The 19,130-nt window shown below is 37.4% G+C and overlaps 1 protein-coding gene across 1 annotated transcript; it reads left to right on the top strand.

Annotated features, from left to right (window-relative positions):
• The first annotated feature begins 15,780 nt into the window (after positions 1 to 15,780).
• On the top strand, positions 15,781 to 16,722 carry LOC142140020 (olfactory receptor 56B1-like). Its single transcript, XM_075197880.1, has one exon. It carries the CDS (start codon positions 15,781 to 15,783, stop codon positions 16,720 to 16,722), a length of 942 nt encoding a protein of 313 aa, XP_075053981.1.
• The last annotated feature ends 2,408 nt before the right edge of the window (positions 16,723 to 19,130 follow it).

Raw genomic sequence — 19,130 nt, 5'->3', positions numbered from 1 at the left:
AAGTACAAATAATATTAATAATAATTTAAGTTATTGTCTCTGAACTGAACCAATCAGACTATTTATTTTCCTCTGTCCACCAGTGGTTTTGTTCCCTCTCCCCACTTTGAATGTTCACCTGTGTGGCAACAATGCTAAACACTGTGCTGCATTGCTGCCACCTTACCTCACTGTCAGTGGTCTTCTTAGAATGTTGAGTATCTTTGAAGAAACTTAGGTAGAACCGCGACCATGTGATATATCCCTGCCCTTTTATTGGGCTATTCATAGGAGCCTACCAAGTCTGTTCTGGTTGTATTGACTCACCTCTATTATGTGGAATATATGGCAGGTCCCTCAGCTCACACTATTTTATGTCTGCTTGTTTCATACCCTATGTGCCCATGTCATCTAAGTGATTTATGTAATGATTTTTGGGTGAGGAGTGGTGTCCTGGATATAATAATATTAGAGCCACCTAGAAACTGTTGTAAGTTACTGCATCCTGATGACATGCTTATATTCTCTTCTATAGACTGACTTATATATTTCCCAATCATAGGGTTACTCATTATATTAATATCCCTTTATAATGGATAATGTTCTAAGAGAAGTTCATTTACAATGTTGTTATGTTTATTAAAATGACTGATAACATTATTGTCCCAGTGAGGATACAGTAGATATTTCTCCAGGGAGCTCAATAGATTCTTCCTGTGTTGGGAAACTCGCTGATAGAGAAACCCATAATTAGTGGAGCCCCCTGGGGATCGGTCCCCTGGAGTTGCTGTATAAAAGTCTGACACTCGCTCCACTCACTGATATACCAGGATGAGACACGCAGGTTGTATCGATGTTACAGAGGGTAAAGAAATAGATGGATAACCATACAGAGGACGGACACACCAGTTACTGGTAATATAATCCATGCTTCATGATGCTCTTCTCTGTAATACTCATATATTACAGGCAGTCATATATCTAGCAGTTGTCCCTATATATGATCCCTCTTTTTGTCTACAAATGTACTTATTTTTATTTCCAAAAAAATACATGAATTGAACATAAATTAGCTGTAAATACGAATGTATGCAAGAGTTGCTGTATTATCTTACAGTCATTTTATAATAGTAATATTATAATGCTATTACTGCTAGAGTCAAATAAAAGGGGACAATCTTAACAAATAGAAGAACTCCAGAGGGGGAAGGGGATGGGATAAAGCATAATGAGGACCATAGTCCCCAGCAACCCTTGTTTAGGTGATTTTATTAATAATTTTTACTACCACGGGCCAGGGTAAATCCTGAGAGCTCCCTCTAGTGGCTGTGTACAATCTAATACCCATGTCCTCTTCAGCAGTCTGAATCATTATAAGGAATATTCTATATTGGTTCTTAGTATGTCTGTTATCATCATCCAACCTGTGTATAATATTGTGTATTGACTGATTTGTGGTTTTATGTTGCCTTGTATCTGATTCTGTTGTGGACATCAAACAGCAGAGAAAGACCACAAAGTGCCCTCTTTGGGATTTTACGCTGTAACCTATACAATGCTCTGTACTACACATTGCTTCTATACCATATACAATGCTCTGTAGTCTGTACTACACATTGCTTCTGTACCATATACATTGCGCCTCTACTATGCACACTATGACATTACCATATATTTTACAATTGTACCTGATACAATGTGTCTGTACCATATGCAATGCAGCTATACTATACACATCGCGGCTGTACCATATACAATGCAGCTGTACTATACACATCGCGGCTGTACCATATACATTGCAGCTATACTATACACATTGCTTCTCTACCATATACAATGTGGCTGTACTATACACATTGCGGCTGTACCATATACATTGCAGCTGTACTATACACATTGCGGTTTTACCATATACTATGTGGCTGTACTATACACATTGCAGCTGTAGAATATACAATGCAGATGTACCATATACATTGCAGCTGTACTATGCACATTGCCGCTGTACCATATATATTGCAATTGTACCTTATACAATATGGCTGTACCATATACATTGCGGATGTACTATATACATTGTGAGTGTACCGTACACATTGTCGCTGTAGTATATAAATTGTGGCTGTTCTTTACACATTGCAGCTTTACCATATACATTGCGGCTGTACCATATAGATTGTGGCTGTACCATGTTATTGTTATTATTATTATTATTATTATTATTACCATTATAGGTTTGTATGGTCGCCACAGTGCTCCACAGCGCCGTAAAGTAGGGACAACAGTACATACATATAACAGGGACATACCAGGTAGACAAAATAAATGGAGACATGAAAACAAATGTAATGGTGGACCCTGCTCATTAGACAGGTTACAGTCTAAGTGGAAGAGGGCACAGCTGATACAAGAGGAGCAAATGTGACTTAGAGTGGAGATTGGGATAGTTGTGAGGGTGTGTTATTGTGAATAGTGTTATCGGGGATAAGGTCACCTCTAAAAAGAGATGGGTTTTCAGAGAGCATCTAAAGATTTGAAGACTGTGGGAAAATCTGATTGGGAGTGGTAGGGAATTCCATAAGTGGGGAGCAGCACGGGAGAAGTCTTGTAGGCGGGAGTGAGAGGTGGTTACCAGAGACAAGACAAGGCGCAGGTCAGAGGTAGATCTAAGAGGACAGGAGGGAGAGTATTTTGATATGAGATTTGAGAAGTATGAACGGGTGGTGTTGTTGAAGGATCTGGAGGACACAGGGATCCAGTGTAGGGATTTGTAAAGTGGTGCAGCAGATGTGGAGCAGTGAGAAAGGAAAATCAAAAAACCTAAATCTCTAATACACAAATGTAGTAAATTAAATTGTACAAAATCAATATGTCGCAACCAATCAAAAGGGGTGCCAATCCTTAAACAACAATAGCTAGAAGGAAATTGTACAGAGATGCTGCAATAATAAAATATAAAGGTTATAAAAATTATTATGCATAAAAAAGTGGCGGAAATTCTGTATAGAAATATACATTTATTGAATCAAAATAATCAATAATGCAAACACAAGTGCAGTGAGATTAACATAGCAAGAGATACCTAATAAAAACAATTAAAATAAAAAGTATATCCTCTAATATATCGCATATGAATGATTAAATACACTATAGGGTGGATGGCCAGTCCATTCCTAATTTATGTCCATAAACAGCTGTGTAAAAACCAGTCTATAATCATAAATAGTGTGATATCAGATACAGAGTTACATCGGCCTTGGGTGAAAGGTAGTATAAACTTGCCCGAGTAATATAGTGACTGATAGGAAGAGTCCGCCCCCTTTCTCAGTATAAGCTCAGCCCAAATTTAAATCCATGGTCCAGCTTGATCTTTATACAGAAAATAGTACAAGATTGGCTATTGAGGAGAAACCGTCTCCTATATTTATAAATAAGTTCAGCCCAAATGGAATCCATAACCCAGTTAGTGTATAGTTGTGCAGGTTGCAAAGATGATAGACATCCAAAAAAGGTAACAAACTTGGAAAGGACCGTGCTGAGGAAATAAAGTCCAATATTGAAAGTAGTAAAGGTGAAGCAGTCAACGCGTTTCGTCAGAAACAACTACTTCTCAAGATAGCGCCACCATCTGTTCTGAGTCCATTTATAGTGGAAACCACTTGTAATTACCAGCGCAGCGATGTGATTAACTGTTTATCATCTTTTGTTATTATTTATATAACATATTAATGCATATTGATACATGATACATACCAACACTAGATATATAATTGTGCATATACAGTAAAAATAGAGCATATATGTATACAAATATAATGTGATAGGAGAGGCTGAAGAGAGAGCAAAAATCTAAGCTAAAACAGAGGGGTGTGTACTTGAAACATACAACACTAAAGGAATACACACAACATTATAAGATAGACATATAAATCAAAATGAATAAATGAGTCTGAATAGAATATATATGTATTAATAAAAAATAAAGTAAATAAAAATATATTTAAGAATGTATAACAATTCTTGTTTCATGTGGGGAGAGAACCCCTTACATATGGTTACTAAAACCGTGCGTAAGACTGTTGAGACACAGTGGAAGAAAGATGAAGTAACTGTATGCAATAGTATCTTATCACTAAAAACAAGCAGAAATGAATATACAAGGATCGTGTCTCCAACTATAAAGAATAAAAATAATGAAAAGAGTGATAACAGAGAAAAATTAAAATGATAATAAAAGGATCAAAATAATAAATAGTAAATAATAAAATAAATGAATGATAGCAGGGTATAAAAATTGCTTGAAAATAAATTCCATGTTTCATTCAGACCCTCAGTGTACACAGTTTGAACATCCAAAACATTTCTTTTTCACATAGGATTTTAAATCTGTATGTATAGATTTAATATTAAATTTTGAGATAAATTTTAATCCCTGATGTATGTTTGTTTTGTCTTGACATATTGTGTCTTCTTTTTTTCCCCCTTTTTTCTCTAAAATTCTATTTCTATCCACCTGTTTACAATATTCAAATCTTCATCAAGAATCTTTTTACGGTAACCTTTTTCTTCAAACACTTGTAATATTTTCTTTGCTTGTACAACAAACGTATTTTCATCTGAACAGTTTCTTTTTATTCTATGTAATTTATTCTTAGGAATGTTCTTTAACCATGGTTTATAGTGATTGCTTTTATACTCTAATTGTTTGTAGCCACTTTTTTCGGGAAATTTTCAGCTATGATATGAGAGCCACAGGCCGATAGAGTTAAATCTGCAAGTGTACAGTGTGAGAACTACAAGTGCTGGTGAAAGACAAATTATAATCATTCATATTATTAAAAGTGACAAAATCAGAAATAGACTCTAAAGTGCCATCGCAAATTATAAATAAGTCGTCAATGTAACAGCCATAGTAGTCCAGGCTAGCCCCGAAAGGACCATCCCATCATCATCATCTATTTATATAGCGCCACTAATTCCGCAGCGCTGTACAGAGAACTCATTCACATCAGTCCCTGCCCCATTGGACCTTACAGTCTAAATTCCCTAATATATACACACACACATAGACATATACAGACAGACAGGTAGAGACTAGGGTCAATTTTTGATAGCAGCCAATTAACCTACCACTATGATTTTGGAGTGTGGGAGGAAACCGGAGCACCCGGAGGAAACCCCCGCAAACACAGGGAGAACATACAAACTCCACACAGATAAGGCCATGGTCGGAAATCAAACTCATGAGCCCAGTGCTGCAAAGCACAAGTGCTAACCACTAGGCCACTGTGCCCCCAGATGTACCTCTGTTCAAAGTGATCCATGTTTATGTTGGCATAACTAGGGGCGGATCTGGTGTCATGGCCCTCCCCACATTCTGTAATTAAAAACATGAGTGAAACAAAAATAATGTGTAAGAATATATAAGATAGAATCAGTAAGAAAATGTTGTTGTTTCTCAGCCATATCACTGTTTGAAAGTGTTTCACGAATAACATCAACTCCTTTTTTATGTGGAATATTTGTGTAGAAAAAAGCTACATCGAGGCTTACGAAAAAATATGTAGATTTCCACACGATGGGCCTGTTTCATTAGTGATCTTATCTGCCGCGCATTGCTTATCTTAAGCAAATCCACTCTGTGCATGCAAAGAAAAGGGAGATAAGAAGCAAAATCCACTGCGTAAGTGAAGAATTTCTAAAGTTAAGATGAAATTACATCTTAACTTCACTCTTATCTCCCTGTTTCTTCTTAAAATAAGCATCTTAACTTTAGCACAAGATAAGATCACTAATGAATCAGGTCCTATTTCTTTCAAAATTCTTAAAATATGAAAAGTGTCTGTAATATATGATTTTTGAGAGTTAATCTAAAATTAGATTTTAACTTGAAAACCCCTTTGTTTATAGGCTCTCCGGTCAGATCAAAGAATTATTTTTCTTTAAGGGTAGTTGTATTGATATCATATATAAGTATGGGGATTTCGTTATCATATTTCAGGATATTGTTCTCCTCCCATAACTCTTCTAGTGGGGTAAGTATGTTGGTGTCCCTAGAGTCAAGTAATACTGGTGCACAATCTTTATTTCCTTTTTTTCTTTAGATCTTTAAGAACAAATTATCTCTGCTACAGAGATCTCTGATGTATTGGTTTAGTTCTATGTACAAATCAAAAATATTGGGTTCTGCACTGGGAGAAAATTTTAGTCCTCTACATAATACCATTTTCTCAGCTTGGCTTGAAGACCTAGAGGATAAATTAAATATACCCCTGGGGCTTATATTATTGTTCTCTTTGATCAAGGGTTTTCCTCTCCCCCTTTTTCTTCTCTTTCTTTCTTTCTCTTTGGTGTTCTCATGGTAAAGGGGTTCGCAAAATTTCGATACTGGTATGAGATCTTTTGTTCTCCCTCTCTCTAAAAAAGAGGCTGTCTCAGCATATGATTTGGATCAAGTGTCAAAATCATATCGTATTGGTCTATCTCTAATTTTAAGTCTATTTAGGGGATCCTCACCACTAGGTGAGATGTTCGCGTTCTATATTTTCCCTTGGGAGAATCTGCCTCGTAGTTAACTCGAGAAAAACTTTTTTCCTCGTTGAATCATGGTTTCTTTTTAGTCTCTGTTTTTTCTTCTCTATAATAACTATGGGCCTGATTCATTAAGGATCTTAACTTGAGAAACTTCTTATTTCAGTCTCCTGGACAAAACCTTGTTACAATGCAAGGGGTGCAAATTAGTATTCTGTTTTGCACATAAGTTAAATACTGACTATTTTTTCATGTAGCACACAAATATCAACTTTAAATTTCAGTGTACAATTAAGCTATCAAGTATTGCATTGTAACAAGGTTTTGTCCAGGAGACTGAAATAAGAAGTTTCTCAAGTTAAGATCCTTAATGAATCAGGCCCGGTGTCTGGATTACTGATAAGTTCTAACTTTATTAGATAGTCCTGGGTGTCTCAATCAAGCTTCTTGTTCTTTATTTTCTACAAGTCCTTGTTCATAATCGATAACTCTTTTGTTAATAAATTGATCCCTTGCTTGGAACGTTGGTAGGTCTTTATATTCTAATAATGAGGATTTCACTTTATCTATTTCTGCTGTAACCTGTGCCACTTTAATTTCCCTATATCGAACTAATAATCTCATTAGACTGAAGGAGCATTCATTTTAGAGTGTTGTTCCATTGTTGTAAAAGTGTTGGGGCATTATTAATGGCCAATTGTTTAAAGATACTCAAACCTCTAGGGATTTTCTTTTCATTGATATATTTCTTTAGGGAAACCCCATCCCACCAATTATGCATTTCAGCAATTTTCTAATTTATAGAAATCTCTAATAAAGGTACCATCATCAATTTATATACCGCCACTAATTCCACAGCACTGTACTGAGAACTCACTTACATCAGTCCCTGCCCTATTAAGGCTTACAGTCTACATTCCCTAACATACAGACAGACTAGGTTCAATTTGTTAGCAGCCAATTAAACTACCAGTATGTTTTTAGAGTGTGGGAGGAAACCGGAGCACCTGGAGGAAACCAGAGGAAGCCCACACAAGCACAAGGAGAACATACAAACTCCTTACAGAGAAGGCCATGGTGGGGAATTGAACTCATGACCCCAGTGCTGTAAGGCAGAAGTGCTAACCACTTAGCCACCGTGCTGCCCCAAGGTGGTTTGTTCGACCATAGTTTCTCTACTATGTATTATCTGTGAGTTTTCTAATTGTATTGCATACTGTTCCATTCCCTTCAGCTTTTTAGAAAACCATTCAAAATCCGCCATATTGTATGCAATAAAATAAATATAGTATACATAAAAACAATTATATATATATATATATATATATATATATATATATATATATATATATATAATAAACAGTTATAAAAATATAATTAGTGTGTAACTAAAGAGTAAGGCACAAAAATGTAAATATAGAAAAAAACTAAATCTTTAGTACATATATGTAGTAAATTAAATTGTATGAAATCAATATGTGGCTCTCATATCATAGCTGAAAATTTACAAAACAAAGTGGATACAAACAATTATATTGAGTATAAAAGCAATCACTATAAACCATGGTTAAAGAACATTCCTAAGTATCAATTACATAGAATAAAAAGAAACTGTTCATATGAAAATGCTTTTATTGTATAAGCAAAGGAATTATTGTAAGTGTTTGAAGAAAAAGGTTACCGTAAAAAGATTCTTGAAGCTTTTGAACATACTAAAACAGGTGGATAGAAATAGAATTTTAGAAAAAAAAAAGAGGAAATAAAAAGAAGACAAAATATGTCAAAACAAAACAAACACACATCAGGGATTAAAATTTATCTCAAAATTTAATATTAAATCTATACATATATAAGACGGATAATTCAGAATAATTACCATTTATTGAAACATGATCAGATTTTGAATACATTGTTACCCAAAAAACCCACCATTGTATTTAAATAGAACAAAAACCAACATAATATGTTAGCTCCAAGCTTTTTGAGAGATAAAGGTGAACCTCAGAAAATTAATAGAGAAAAATCTTTTTTGGGTAACCTTAAGGTTAATTACAAATGTGGCAAACACAGATGTACTACCTGTAAATATATGAACAACGGTAGTAAAACAGGTACTTCTTGTGTATCAAAAGAAGTTTTTCACATAGCAGGTTTTTATTATTGTAATACTTCCTATGTCATCTATGTCCTACAGTGCCCTTGCGGGTTTCAATATGTGGGAAGAACCACAAGATCTCTTAGGGGTATATTTACTAAATGGCGTTTTTGAAAAAGTGGAGATGTTGCCTATAGCAACCAATCAGATTCTAGCTGTCATTTATTTAGTGCATTCTACAAAATGACAGCTAGAATCTGATTGGTTGCTATAGGCAACATCTCCACTTCTTCAAACCCACAGCTTAGTAAATCTAGGCCTTAGTCTTAGATTCATGGAACACAGACAAAATATTATTAATGTATTTGACTTCCACAGTGTCTCTAAACATTTCAAAGAAACACACAATGCAACCCCTCTGGTCTTATTGTCACTATTTTGGAGTCTGTTAGACCAATGGAAAGGGGAGGTGACAAAATTAAAATCTTATGTGAAATAGAAATTTATTGGATGTTCAAACTGTGTTCCCTAACCACTGAATTCAATTTCAAGCAATTTTTATAACCTGCCATCATTATTCATTTCTTTTATTATTTATTATTAATTATTTTATCCTTTTAATATAATTTTTATTTTTTCTCTGCTATCACCCTTTTCATTATTTTTATTCTTTATAGTTGGAGAAAGTATCCTCGTATATTCATTTCTGTTTGTTTTCAATGATAAAATACTATTACATATACTCATCTTATTCATCTTCCACGTCTCACGTCTTACGCACAGCTCTAGTAACTCAATGTTAGGGGATCTCACCTCCCACATGAGTTGTTATACATTCTTAAATATATTTTTATTTACTTTATTTTTGTTTATTACATATATATTCCATTCAGATTCATTTATTTTGCCTGATTTATATGTCTATCTTATAATGTTGCGTGTATTCCACTTTAGAGTTAATGTGGAACTTTTGTTATTGTATATTCCTTTAGTGTTGTATGTTTTAAGTAGAAACCCCTCTGTTTTAGCTTAGATTTTTGCCCTCTCTTCTGCCACTCTTATCACATTATATTTGTATACATATTTGCTCTATTTTTACTGTATATGCACAACTATATATCTAGTATTGGTATGTATTATATCATGTATCAATATGCATTAATATATTATATAAATAATAACAATAGATGATAAACAGTTACTCACACAGCTGTGGTTGCTAATTACAAGTGGTTTCCACTATAAATGGACTCAGAACAGAGGGTGGATCTATCTTGAGAAGTAGTTGTTTCTGACAAAACGCTTTGACTGCTTCACCTTTGCTACATTCAATATTGGACATTATTTTCCTCACCATGGTCCTTTCCAAGTTTGTTACCTTTTTGGATGTCTATTGTTTACTCTGATCTTGGTCACAAAGTACCCGGACTCCTCTTTAGTTATATATGTAAAGATAAGAGATCCTCTTCTCTAATAACGAACATATCTTCTCTGAGAGTGATTGTTTATCACCTGTGTGCCTATACTGGATCGTAGACATTATTTAGGCTGAGAAATCCATCGGAAGGGGGATGATTTTTCCACCCATCAGCCACCACATCACACGAGTTTTATTGACATTCTTCTTTAACTAAAGAGAACGAGTTATTTATACACTCTGACTGGGAGAGTCTATCATCTTTGCAACCCGCACAACTATAACCCAACTGGGTTGTGGATTCCATTTGGGCTGAACTTATTTATAAATATAGGAGACGGTTTCTCCTCAATAGCCAATCTTGTACTATTTTCTATATAAAGATCAAGCTGGACCATGATTTGAATTTGGGCTGAGCTCATACTGAGAAAGGGGGCGGACTCTCCCTATCAGTCACTATATTACTCAAGCAAATTTATACTACCTTTTACCCAAGACTGAGGTAACTCTGTATCTGATATCACACTATTTATGACTATAGACTGTTTTTTTACACAGTTGTTTATGGACATAAATTAGGAGTTTACTGGCCACCCACCCTATTGTGTATTTAATCATTCATATGCGATATATTAGCACTTATACTGACCGGGCTCTGGTTTATGTCATTTACCTTTTTATTTAGAGTATATACTTCTTATTTTATTTGTTTGATTAGGTATCTCTTGCTATGTTAATCTCACTTCACTTGTGTTTGCATTATTGATTATTTTGATTCAATAAATGTATTTTTCTATACAGAATTTCTGCCACTTTTTTATGCATAATAATCTTCATATTTTATTATTGGTGCATCTCTGTACAATTTCCTTCTAGCTATTCTTATTTAAGAATTGGCACCCCTTTTGATTGGTTACGACATATTGTTTTATTAGGTATCTTTTGCTATATTAATCTCACTGCAAATGTGCTTGCATTATTGATTAGTTTGCTTTAATAAATGTAAGGAATAGAATTACCAAGGCCGCAGAGTAGAAAGTGCTGAAGGGAGTCAGGTGAGACACCGAGTGGATGGTGTCGAGACTGATATATCATTCGTGGCCACTGGAATAAATATAGAAACAGCTGATAGAGAAGTCCCCTGCTACACAGCAACTTCTGTACCGGTGCTTGTCCGGAACGGAACCGAACTTGCAGTGATAGGTAATGATTATGAAACTGAACGTAGTCAGTTGCGAAGGGTAACTACAACCCACAGTACTGGTGAGCGTCCGGAGATTGAGGAAAACAGTTCTTAGGCGGTTGCCAGGGGTAACTGCAACCCACAGTACCGGTGAGAGTCTAGAGATTTAGGGGAAACAATTCTTAGGCGGTTGCCAGGGGTAACTACAACCCACAGTATCGGTGAGAGTCCGGAGATTTGAGGAAAACAGTTCTTAGGAGGTTGCCAAGGGTAACTACAATTACAGGCACACAGTGATATATGTAAACAGTCAATACCTGTGGCAAGGTTGAGTCCGGAGCCAGAGGAAGATTGTAGAAATCTGAGCGCAGAGATGCTGCAGGGGCTGTGTCTCCGTATAAGGTTAGGATGAGCAGAGGAGCTGCAGATCACGCCTGAGCCATGCCTGGGAGCACAACTTTACTGGGGTCCAGGAGATGGCTGACTGGAAATGGTGAGTAGATAGTAGATTAGTCAGGAACAGAGTCAGGTCTGCTACACAGGATATCAATATAGGAGAAAAAGCAGAGCCGAGTCGGTACACAGGGAAATCCAATGAAGAGTAGACAGGAACGGAAATGGTCTGGTACACGGGGATACACTAAGCCGGCAGTAAACAACTGGAACAGGTAACAGGGAAAACACAAGAGAGCAGAACAGCCGTCATTTAAGGAGAGCAGAACCAATAGGCTGCAAGTGATAATGAGGAGCCAGGTGAGTAAGCTCAGAGAAACAGGCTGGCCAGGTGGGGCATTACATAGAAATGACTGCACGAATGAGGGCAGATTCTGACAAAGAACAGACCTAACTGGCCCTATCTAAGACCTATCTAATCTATCTAGCTAATCTATCTGCCTATCTAATCTACCTAAACTATCTATCTAATCTATCTAAGAGCTAAACTAACTACCTACCTATCTAAACACCTAAGTGGCTATCTAAGACCTACCAAACTAGGTAGGTACCAAACTACCTACCTACCTATCCATATCTATCTACCTATCTCTAACTATCTATCTACCTATCTAGTTACTCTGACAGAGAGCCCGGGAAGTTATAACATTAGCCAGAGCTGGGCATGCATTGGAGGATAAGGATAGTGTCAAGGGGACAGTTTCATCATTCATGTAGGGCGAGATGATGAGTTGACTGTAGAGACTTCATCTTCCTTTACTGGGGAGAATGAATTAAGGGTGGTTTAGGGAGTATATATGAAGGTATATATGAAGATGGGTAGAGTGTGTGTAATTTGGCATGAGGAAATATCTTGACAAATGATTCATGTATTCATACTAGCGAGGAGGGAAGTATTGAAGGGCAAATCATAATAGGGGAGGGAAAAATAGGATGATGGAAAAGGAAGAGAAGCTTGGAGAGAAGTGTGGTGACAGGGAATAGGAGATAGTGTACATTGAGTAGGTTCAAGATGAAGATATGTGAGAAATATGGATGAATGTGTATTAGCTATGGTAGGTAATGAGAGAGTGGTATTATGTCTATATCTATCATTTACAATAATGATTCTCCGATGCGATCACTGTGGTTCCAAAGCACATACATTTTTTCCGCAAAATATTACAAAACAATGTTTGGTATGCATACACCTGTGTTGTTAGCACAGACACAAGCTTCTATCACATCACTCTGGTTTCCAAAGCCAGAGGTGAACAATGTCAAGGGTGTAAAGGTTGCACTGAATAAGGGTGTGTTTAAGTGAGGGGAGAGGAGGAGAGGGTGAAGGAGAGGAGATTTTGGTCAGAAAAATGGAATGGAGATATGATCTCAGAGCAAGAGCAAAGGTGGGAGAAGACAAGGTCAAGGGAGTGGCAAAAAAAATGGGTGGGAGAAGTAGTCCATTGTGAAAGGCCAAAGATGATTAGAGCCAGAACTATGATGGAACCCGGGTCAGAAAAATTATCAATGGGGATGTTAAAGTCGCCCAGGATGATGAAAGGGAGGTTTAGTGAGAGGTAGTGGGAGAGCCAGGCCGCAAAGGTATCAAGAAATTGGGAGGTGGGACACAGGGGATGGTAAATGACTGCAACAAAAAGATGAAAAGGGTAGAAGGGATGGATGGAGTGGGTCTCAAAGGAGAAGAACATGAGGAAAGGCTCAAGAGGGATGACACAGAAAGTACAAGTGGGGGAAAGGAGGTTAAGAGAGTTGTTTAAGAAGAAGTCGTGGACAACGGGCAGTTTATTGCAGATGAATTTGGCATTCCAAAGAGCACAGTAAAAAGGGAGAGTGGGAAGTGAGTGGATGTTGATAAGATTGTCAGGGCTACAGGTGCAAAATGGTGTGCAATGTCTTGGATACATAATGGGGCAGGGGGAGAGTATGGGTATAGGAAGTGAGCAAGAAGGCATTGTATGAGGAAAAAGGAATGAGGGGAAGAAGTGGAGGGGGGATAGAAGGAATTAAAAAGGAGACTATAGCGAGATAGAGTTGTATGAAATGTATGGAGTCCTAGACGAGGGAGCCACAGGGGCGAAAATTCAATAGGGATTAAGGAGGATCAAGGGGATGTTGAGAGAGGAGACGAGGAATACAGTGGAAAGTAGCCAACATCAACAAACAGGTTAGCATACAGTAGCTCCTGGTGCAACAATGATATGGGTACTATCACTATGAAAAGATTGTAAACAGTCTGTCATGAATCAGGGTCTTGGCCCAATTTGCACCACTCGGCAGTATCACATCACTGTGCATCTCCCTCCTGTCAGAATGCAGCATTCTAAATACTGGGACAAAGCATGACTTCTGTCTGCTGTACTGGAGACTGCCAGCTTGGGTTAGACATTTTGCTACACATTGCTTATTCTGAGCACTTGACTTCATCTACCAATTAGCTCCCTCCGCAGACTATAAAAGTCACCACCTACACTTAGCTAATTGCCAGTACAACACTTTCCTAGTTCCAGCTTACCACTTTTGCTGTTTGTTTGCTGCTCATTCTGACTGCTGTAGTACAGACTTCAGCTATTAACCCTTCGTGTGAAATCATATTCATTCTGCCTGTTGCTTTACAGACATCAGTCATTACCCCTTCGTGTGGTTTTAGCTTCATTCTATCTGCTGCTGTACAGATTCCAGCTTTCACCCCTCATGTGGATCCAGCTCTCTTCAGCCTATTCCTCTGACTCACCTACTGGCGATTTGGGGTAGTAGGTTACTGCTTTTAGTCTTCCAACTTCTGAAGCCATCTCTATGTCTCTGGGTACCGGCTTCCAGTTACAGATTTGTCTCAGGTTCTGAGATCTGATAATCTGCTGCCTGAGTTATGAGCCTTCCCAGTTTTTCTGGATCCTTGGAGGTACTGAGTCTCAGGCGGTGGGTTCAGTCTCTCTGTTCCTACGTACAGGTTCCAGTCCACTAGGTTTCAGTACGGAGTATCAATATTTGTATTTGTATTTGGGATATTGACACCCTCTTCCTCCATGAGGGGAGCAAGAAAGTGTCAAATCAGGAGAGCCAAATATGAGTGCCACAAGTATCACAAAACCTTCTCCTTCACTACCTTCTCCTCTTTTTCCCAGTGACAGCTCTTCATAATGTATTTAACTCTAGTATGCAAATGAAATTAAGGAGCAAGAAGTTATTCAAACATAAAGAACCTGACTCATTATGACACACATACTGAACTTAATGTGCGTTGTTTAAAGATGCACGAGAATCGGGTATACGAACGTCCGAATTCAACAAGGAGCGGATGTGAAGATATGTGTGTAATGAATATGGGTGTAGGTCTCTCTTCTCTACTAGACACTGATAGGTACGTCCAATATATATGATGAATATAAACTCACAAACAAAAGCACAGAAAAATAAAAAAATATATACAATTAATGTTCTATGTTAATAAGATAGTTATTGATGACATAATATTAAAAAATAAAAAGTGTGGGTTCTTTTACATTAAATACATTTATTATGATGTAATTACTGTCTACTGTACTAAAATTACATTTCTATAGGTGTTCCTGATTGCAAACACCTGTCCTAGCATGCACACACAGCCATCATCACTAGTAATTGGCAATTAGACTAGACCTGTAGCTAGAGCAAGAGAGACGGCTAAAATACAGGAATATTTGAGATGCCCAGAGTTTGAATCAGATGTGTGCACTTGAGATCGGCACACCCTTACTGTACATTGACTATGGGCAAACCAAACGCCAAGGCCCAGCTCCACTCCTCCCTGAGATCGTAGGCTGTAGGAAGTGTTCTTTAAACTTGAAGATTTATTGGATGTTGCTGCGTTCTGTGGCGTATGGTCCGGTTGTAGACATGTGCAGCGTAATTGTGCAGATTATACTCACAAATTCACTGTTTACATCTTTTAATGAATCAGGCCTAAAATTAGCCTCTTACACTTTTCTGTTGTTAGAATACATTCATCTAAGCAAATATCTATATGACCAATGTCATAATTAATCTCAACCAGGTTTAAATTGAAGAATAAATATAAAACCATGTATCAAAATTTATCATTTGTTTGCTTGTTCTTTTAGGAAATGTTTGATTTGAATCGACTGAATGGATATATTGTATCGAAACCAAACCTCATCCTTCTCTCACACAGAATTTATCCTACATGGGTTTCCCGGGATCTCAAAATCCAGAGAAGTCCTCGCTATCCCATTTTTCACAGTCTATATGGTGATTTTAAGTGGCAATTTCCTAATTATCTACAGGATCTGGGTAGAGAAGAGCCTCCAGGCACCTATGTATTCATTAATCTCTCTTCTCTTTGAGGTCAATATCTCCTGCACCACCGCAATCGTTCCCAACACGCTCATAAGTTTGTTATTTAGATTGAACTATATTTCTCTAGGTGGCTGTCTGTTTCAGATGTTCTTTATGTACACAACAGTCATGTTTGAGTCGAACGTGTTACTATTAATGGCGTATGACCGCTATGTGGCCATCTGCAAACCACTACACTATCATGACATCATGACCAGTCGTTTGCTGGTTCTTCTTTCTATCTTCGGCTTCATTGAATGCAGTCTCTTAGTTTCTCCAATAATTATTGTGGCCTCGCAGGTTCAATTCTGTAGCTCCAACGTGATCCTGGACTTTGCATGTGAAAATATGGTACTCCTGAATCTGGGGTGTGGAGACATTCCTAAAATCCAAATAGTGGGATTAATGGTGAGAATCCTTGTGACTGCCATGGACATCACTTTTCTTCTCATCTCATACTCTAAAATACTCTACACCGCCATGAATATTGTCACAGGGAAAGCTCGTCATAAGACTCTACATACGTGTGGCACACACCTGTCAGTAGTCGTGTTGAACTATTCATGTGGATTACTCTCCTCCATCTCATACCGGATGCAAATCTCGCTCGATGTTCAGAATCTGACAAGCGCCATTTACTATCTCTTCCCAGCAACCGTGCATCCACTTATTTATGGCTACAGGGTGAAAGAGATTAGAGCGTGCTTTGTAAAAACATGGAAAAAGAAATAAATTTTATGGTTTGTTTCTTGTTGTTGGTCCTGTGTGGCGACAGTAAAGCTGATTATTCAAGTTGATGCTTTTGCCCTTCTGCTCTATCGGAGGTTTCTGTCCTCCCTGAGCTCCCTTAGGACACCTGTGTTACGGCCCCAGTCAAACTCCCCACCTGCCACTGTCCACAAAGCTAATGCATTGTAAAAAATATTTGTATTATATGTATGGCATAATTTTAATACCAAATGTACCTGACTCCTGATATTGTTAGAGAAAACATCAGAGACTGATATCTGCAGTTAATTCTCTACTGAATATCAGTATGAGCGTGCACTGCCGCGCTTGACTTGTGTAGGTGGCTATGTGTGTGTGCAAGTAATACTTATCTTTACGCAGTCATGGAGCACACCCTGTAGTGAGTTGCCGTGGTGTGGTGTGGTGTCTCAGCTGTTGTCCGTAGGGGATAAGTGTGGTGGTCGGAGCATGGTCCTTAGAACCGGTTCGTTCCCTGTGTGCCGAGCTAGAGGTAAATTAGGTAAAATTGTGAGTACAGACACTGTATGTTTCAGAAAGCCGAGGTTGGTGGTAAAGAATGGGTTGTCATGGTAAAGTAGAACGGGTAGACAGGGAGAGGTGACTGAAAGGGTGGTAGTATTGGGAGCAAGAAGTTAGAGTAGGAAATATAAGGACAGAATGCATAGATAAGGTAAACAAGAATGATTAGCTGTAGATATATTCAGATAGAACAGGAGGATATATTGATAGAAGAGTAAATTGATATAATAATATATACAACCTGATGGAGGTAGTAGGTATTGTGTAATAAAAGAGAGTAAGAAGAAAGTAAGTGAGGTAAGAATGAAGAGGAGAAAGGTATCAGGTTGGAGTGGACAGTGTGAAATGCTGTGGAAGTAGGGGCTGGATGGGCTGGGGGTAGGGGAGCATCTGCCCACCGGGCCAGTCCCATAGTGGGACACCTTGGGCTGAGTCACTGGGCCAAATGCATTTTTTACCTTTAAAATAGGCTGCTGAGTTGAGTCTTGCCCCCAGGCTAAAATTTACCAGCACTCCCCTGTGTGGAAGCATGTGAAAGTAGGAAGAGTGAAAAAGGTTACATAGATATAAAGGTGAAGAATGGATTTTGAACACACAGGAGGAATACAGAGTGAGAAAGAAGAAGATAAGTTGCAAATACAAAAATGACAGAACTAACAAAAATAAGAAAACATTAGGAAAAAGAAAATAAAAGGAAAAAATTAAAAAATAAAATAAAAAAGGGTAAAAAAGCAAATATAAGAAAAATAAAAAAAGTGATAAAATAATAATAAATTAATAAAATAAAATGCAATACTATAATAAAATAAACTGTTTTTGGAGTGCGGGTGGGCTTCTAATGTGTTTCACCACATATACTGGTTTCCTCAGTAGGTTCAGCGGCCAGAATGGTCGGTGTCAGAATGAGGGCATAAAATATGTTATGATGAAATAGAATATTAGATGTCAGGGCCCAAATAAAATATTACATTGAGACATAGAAGTGAACATGATTTTCTCCTCAGATAATACTTTGTTTCCTTTTTTAAAACATTTGGTCAATAAGCCCAGTAGGAGGTAATTAGGTTGAACAGACCGTTTGTGAGGAGACCAGCTTAAGATATGCAGATCCTAGACATCCATTGTTTTGATCCTGTATTCCACTTCCTAATTGACTTCCTTTCAATAGGTAGTGTAAACACAAAAGAACCACTAGATGTAAATTAGAGAGCCATATGCCTAGGTGAGAATCTGGGTCACAAAGACAGCATTTGAAGGCTGCCTATAAAGGAATATAGAAATATGAACTTCAAAGAAAATTGCTTCACATTTCATATTTTGGGAAATCTGTGTGCAACTCCATACTGAGGAGCAGAAAGCAGACCACGGCTGTGAATTACAGGTAATAGCGGCATCAGGGAAAAGTTATATCCATTTATTCTCTAGTCTTGACAATGACTTCTGTATGTCCCCTTTCTGTTCGGGGGTTTTGATCGTGTCTATTCCTACGAATTGGAAGTTATCAATTTTACTGTTGTGTGCTGTTTGGAAGAGTTTAACTAGATTTTGTGTTATTTTGTTTTTTTGGATATAGTTCATGTGTTCGAGTATTCTTATATTTATAGACTTGGCTGTGCATCCAACATATTGTAGGTTACAGGTGCATGTAATGAGGTAGACAACTTTTGTGGATATACAGTTTATGCTTTTCCTGACTTGGAGTATTTCTCTGATTGTTGTGGAGGCAAAAGTGTTGCATTGCGAATATCAGGCCTGATTCATTACAGAAAGTCAGTCCATTTATGTGGTGTATTCTACTCTTTTTATTCTGCGAAAAAGTGAAACAGAAATAAACACCAAAGAACGCAATTCATGTTCACATATAAATTACA

The sequence above is a fragment of the Mixophyes fleayi genome, chromosome 2 (genome assembly GCF_038048845.1).
Source record: "Mixophyes fleayi isolate aMixFle1 chromosome 2, aMixFle1.hap1, whole genome shotgun sequence".
Taxonomy (NCBI): Eukaryota; Metazoa; Chordata; class Amphibia; order Anura; family Limnodynastidae; genus Mixophyes; species Mixophyes fleayi.
The sequence above is the reverse complement of the archived record's forward strand: the minus strand, read 5'-3'. Positions and strand labels throughout refer to the sequence as shown.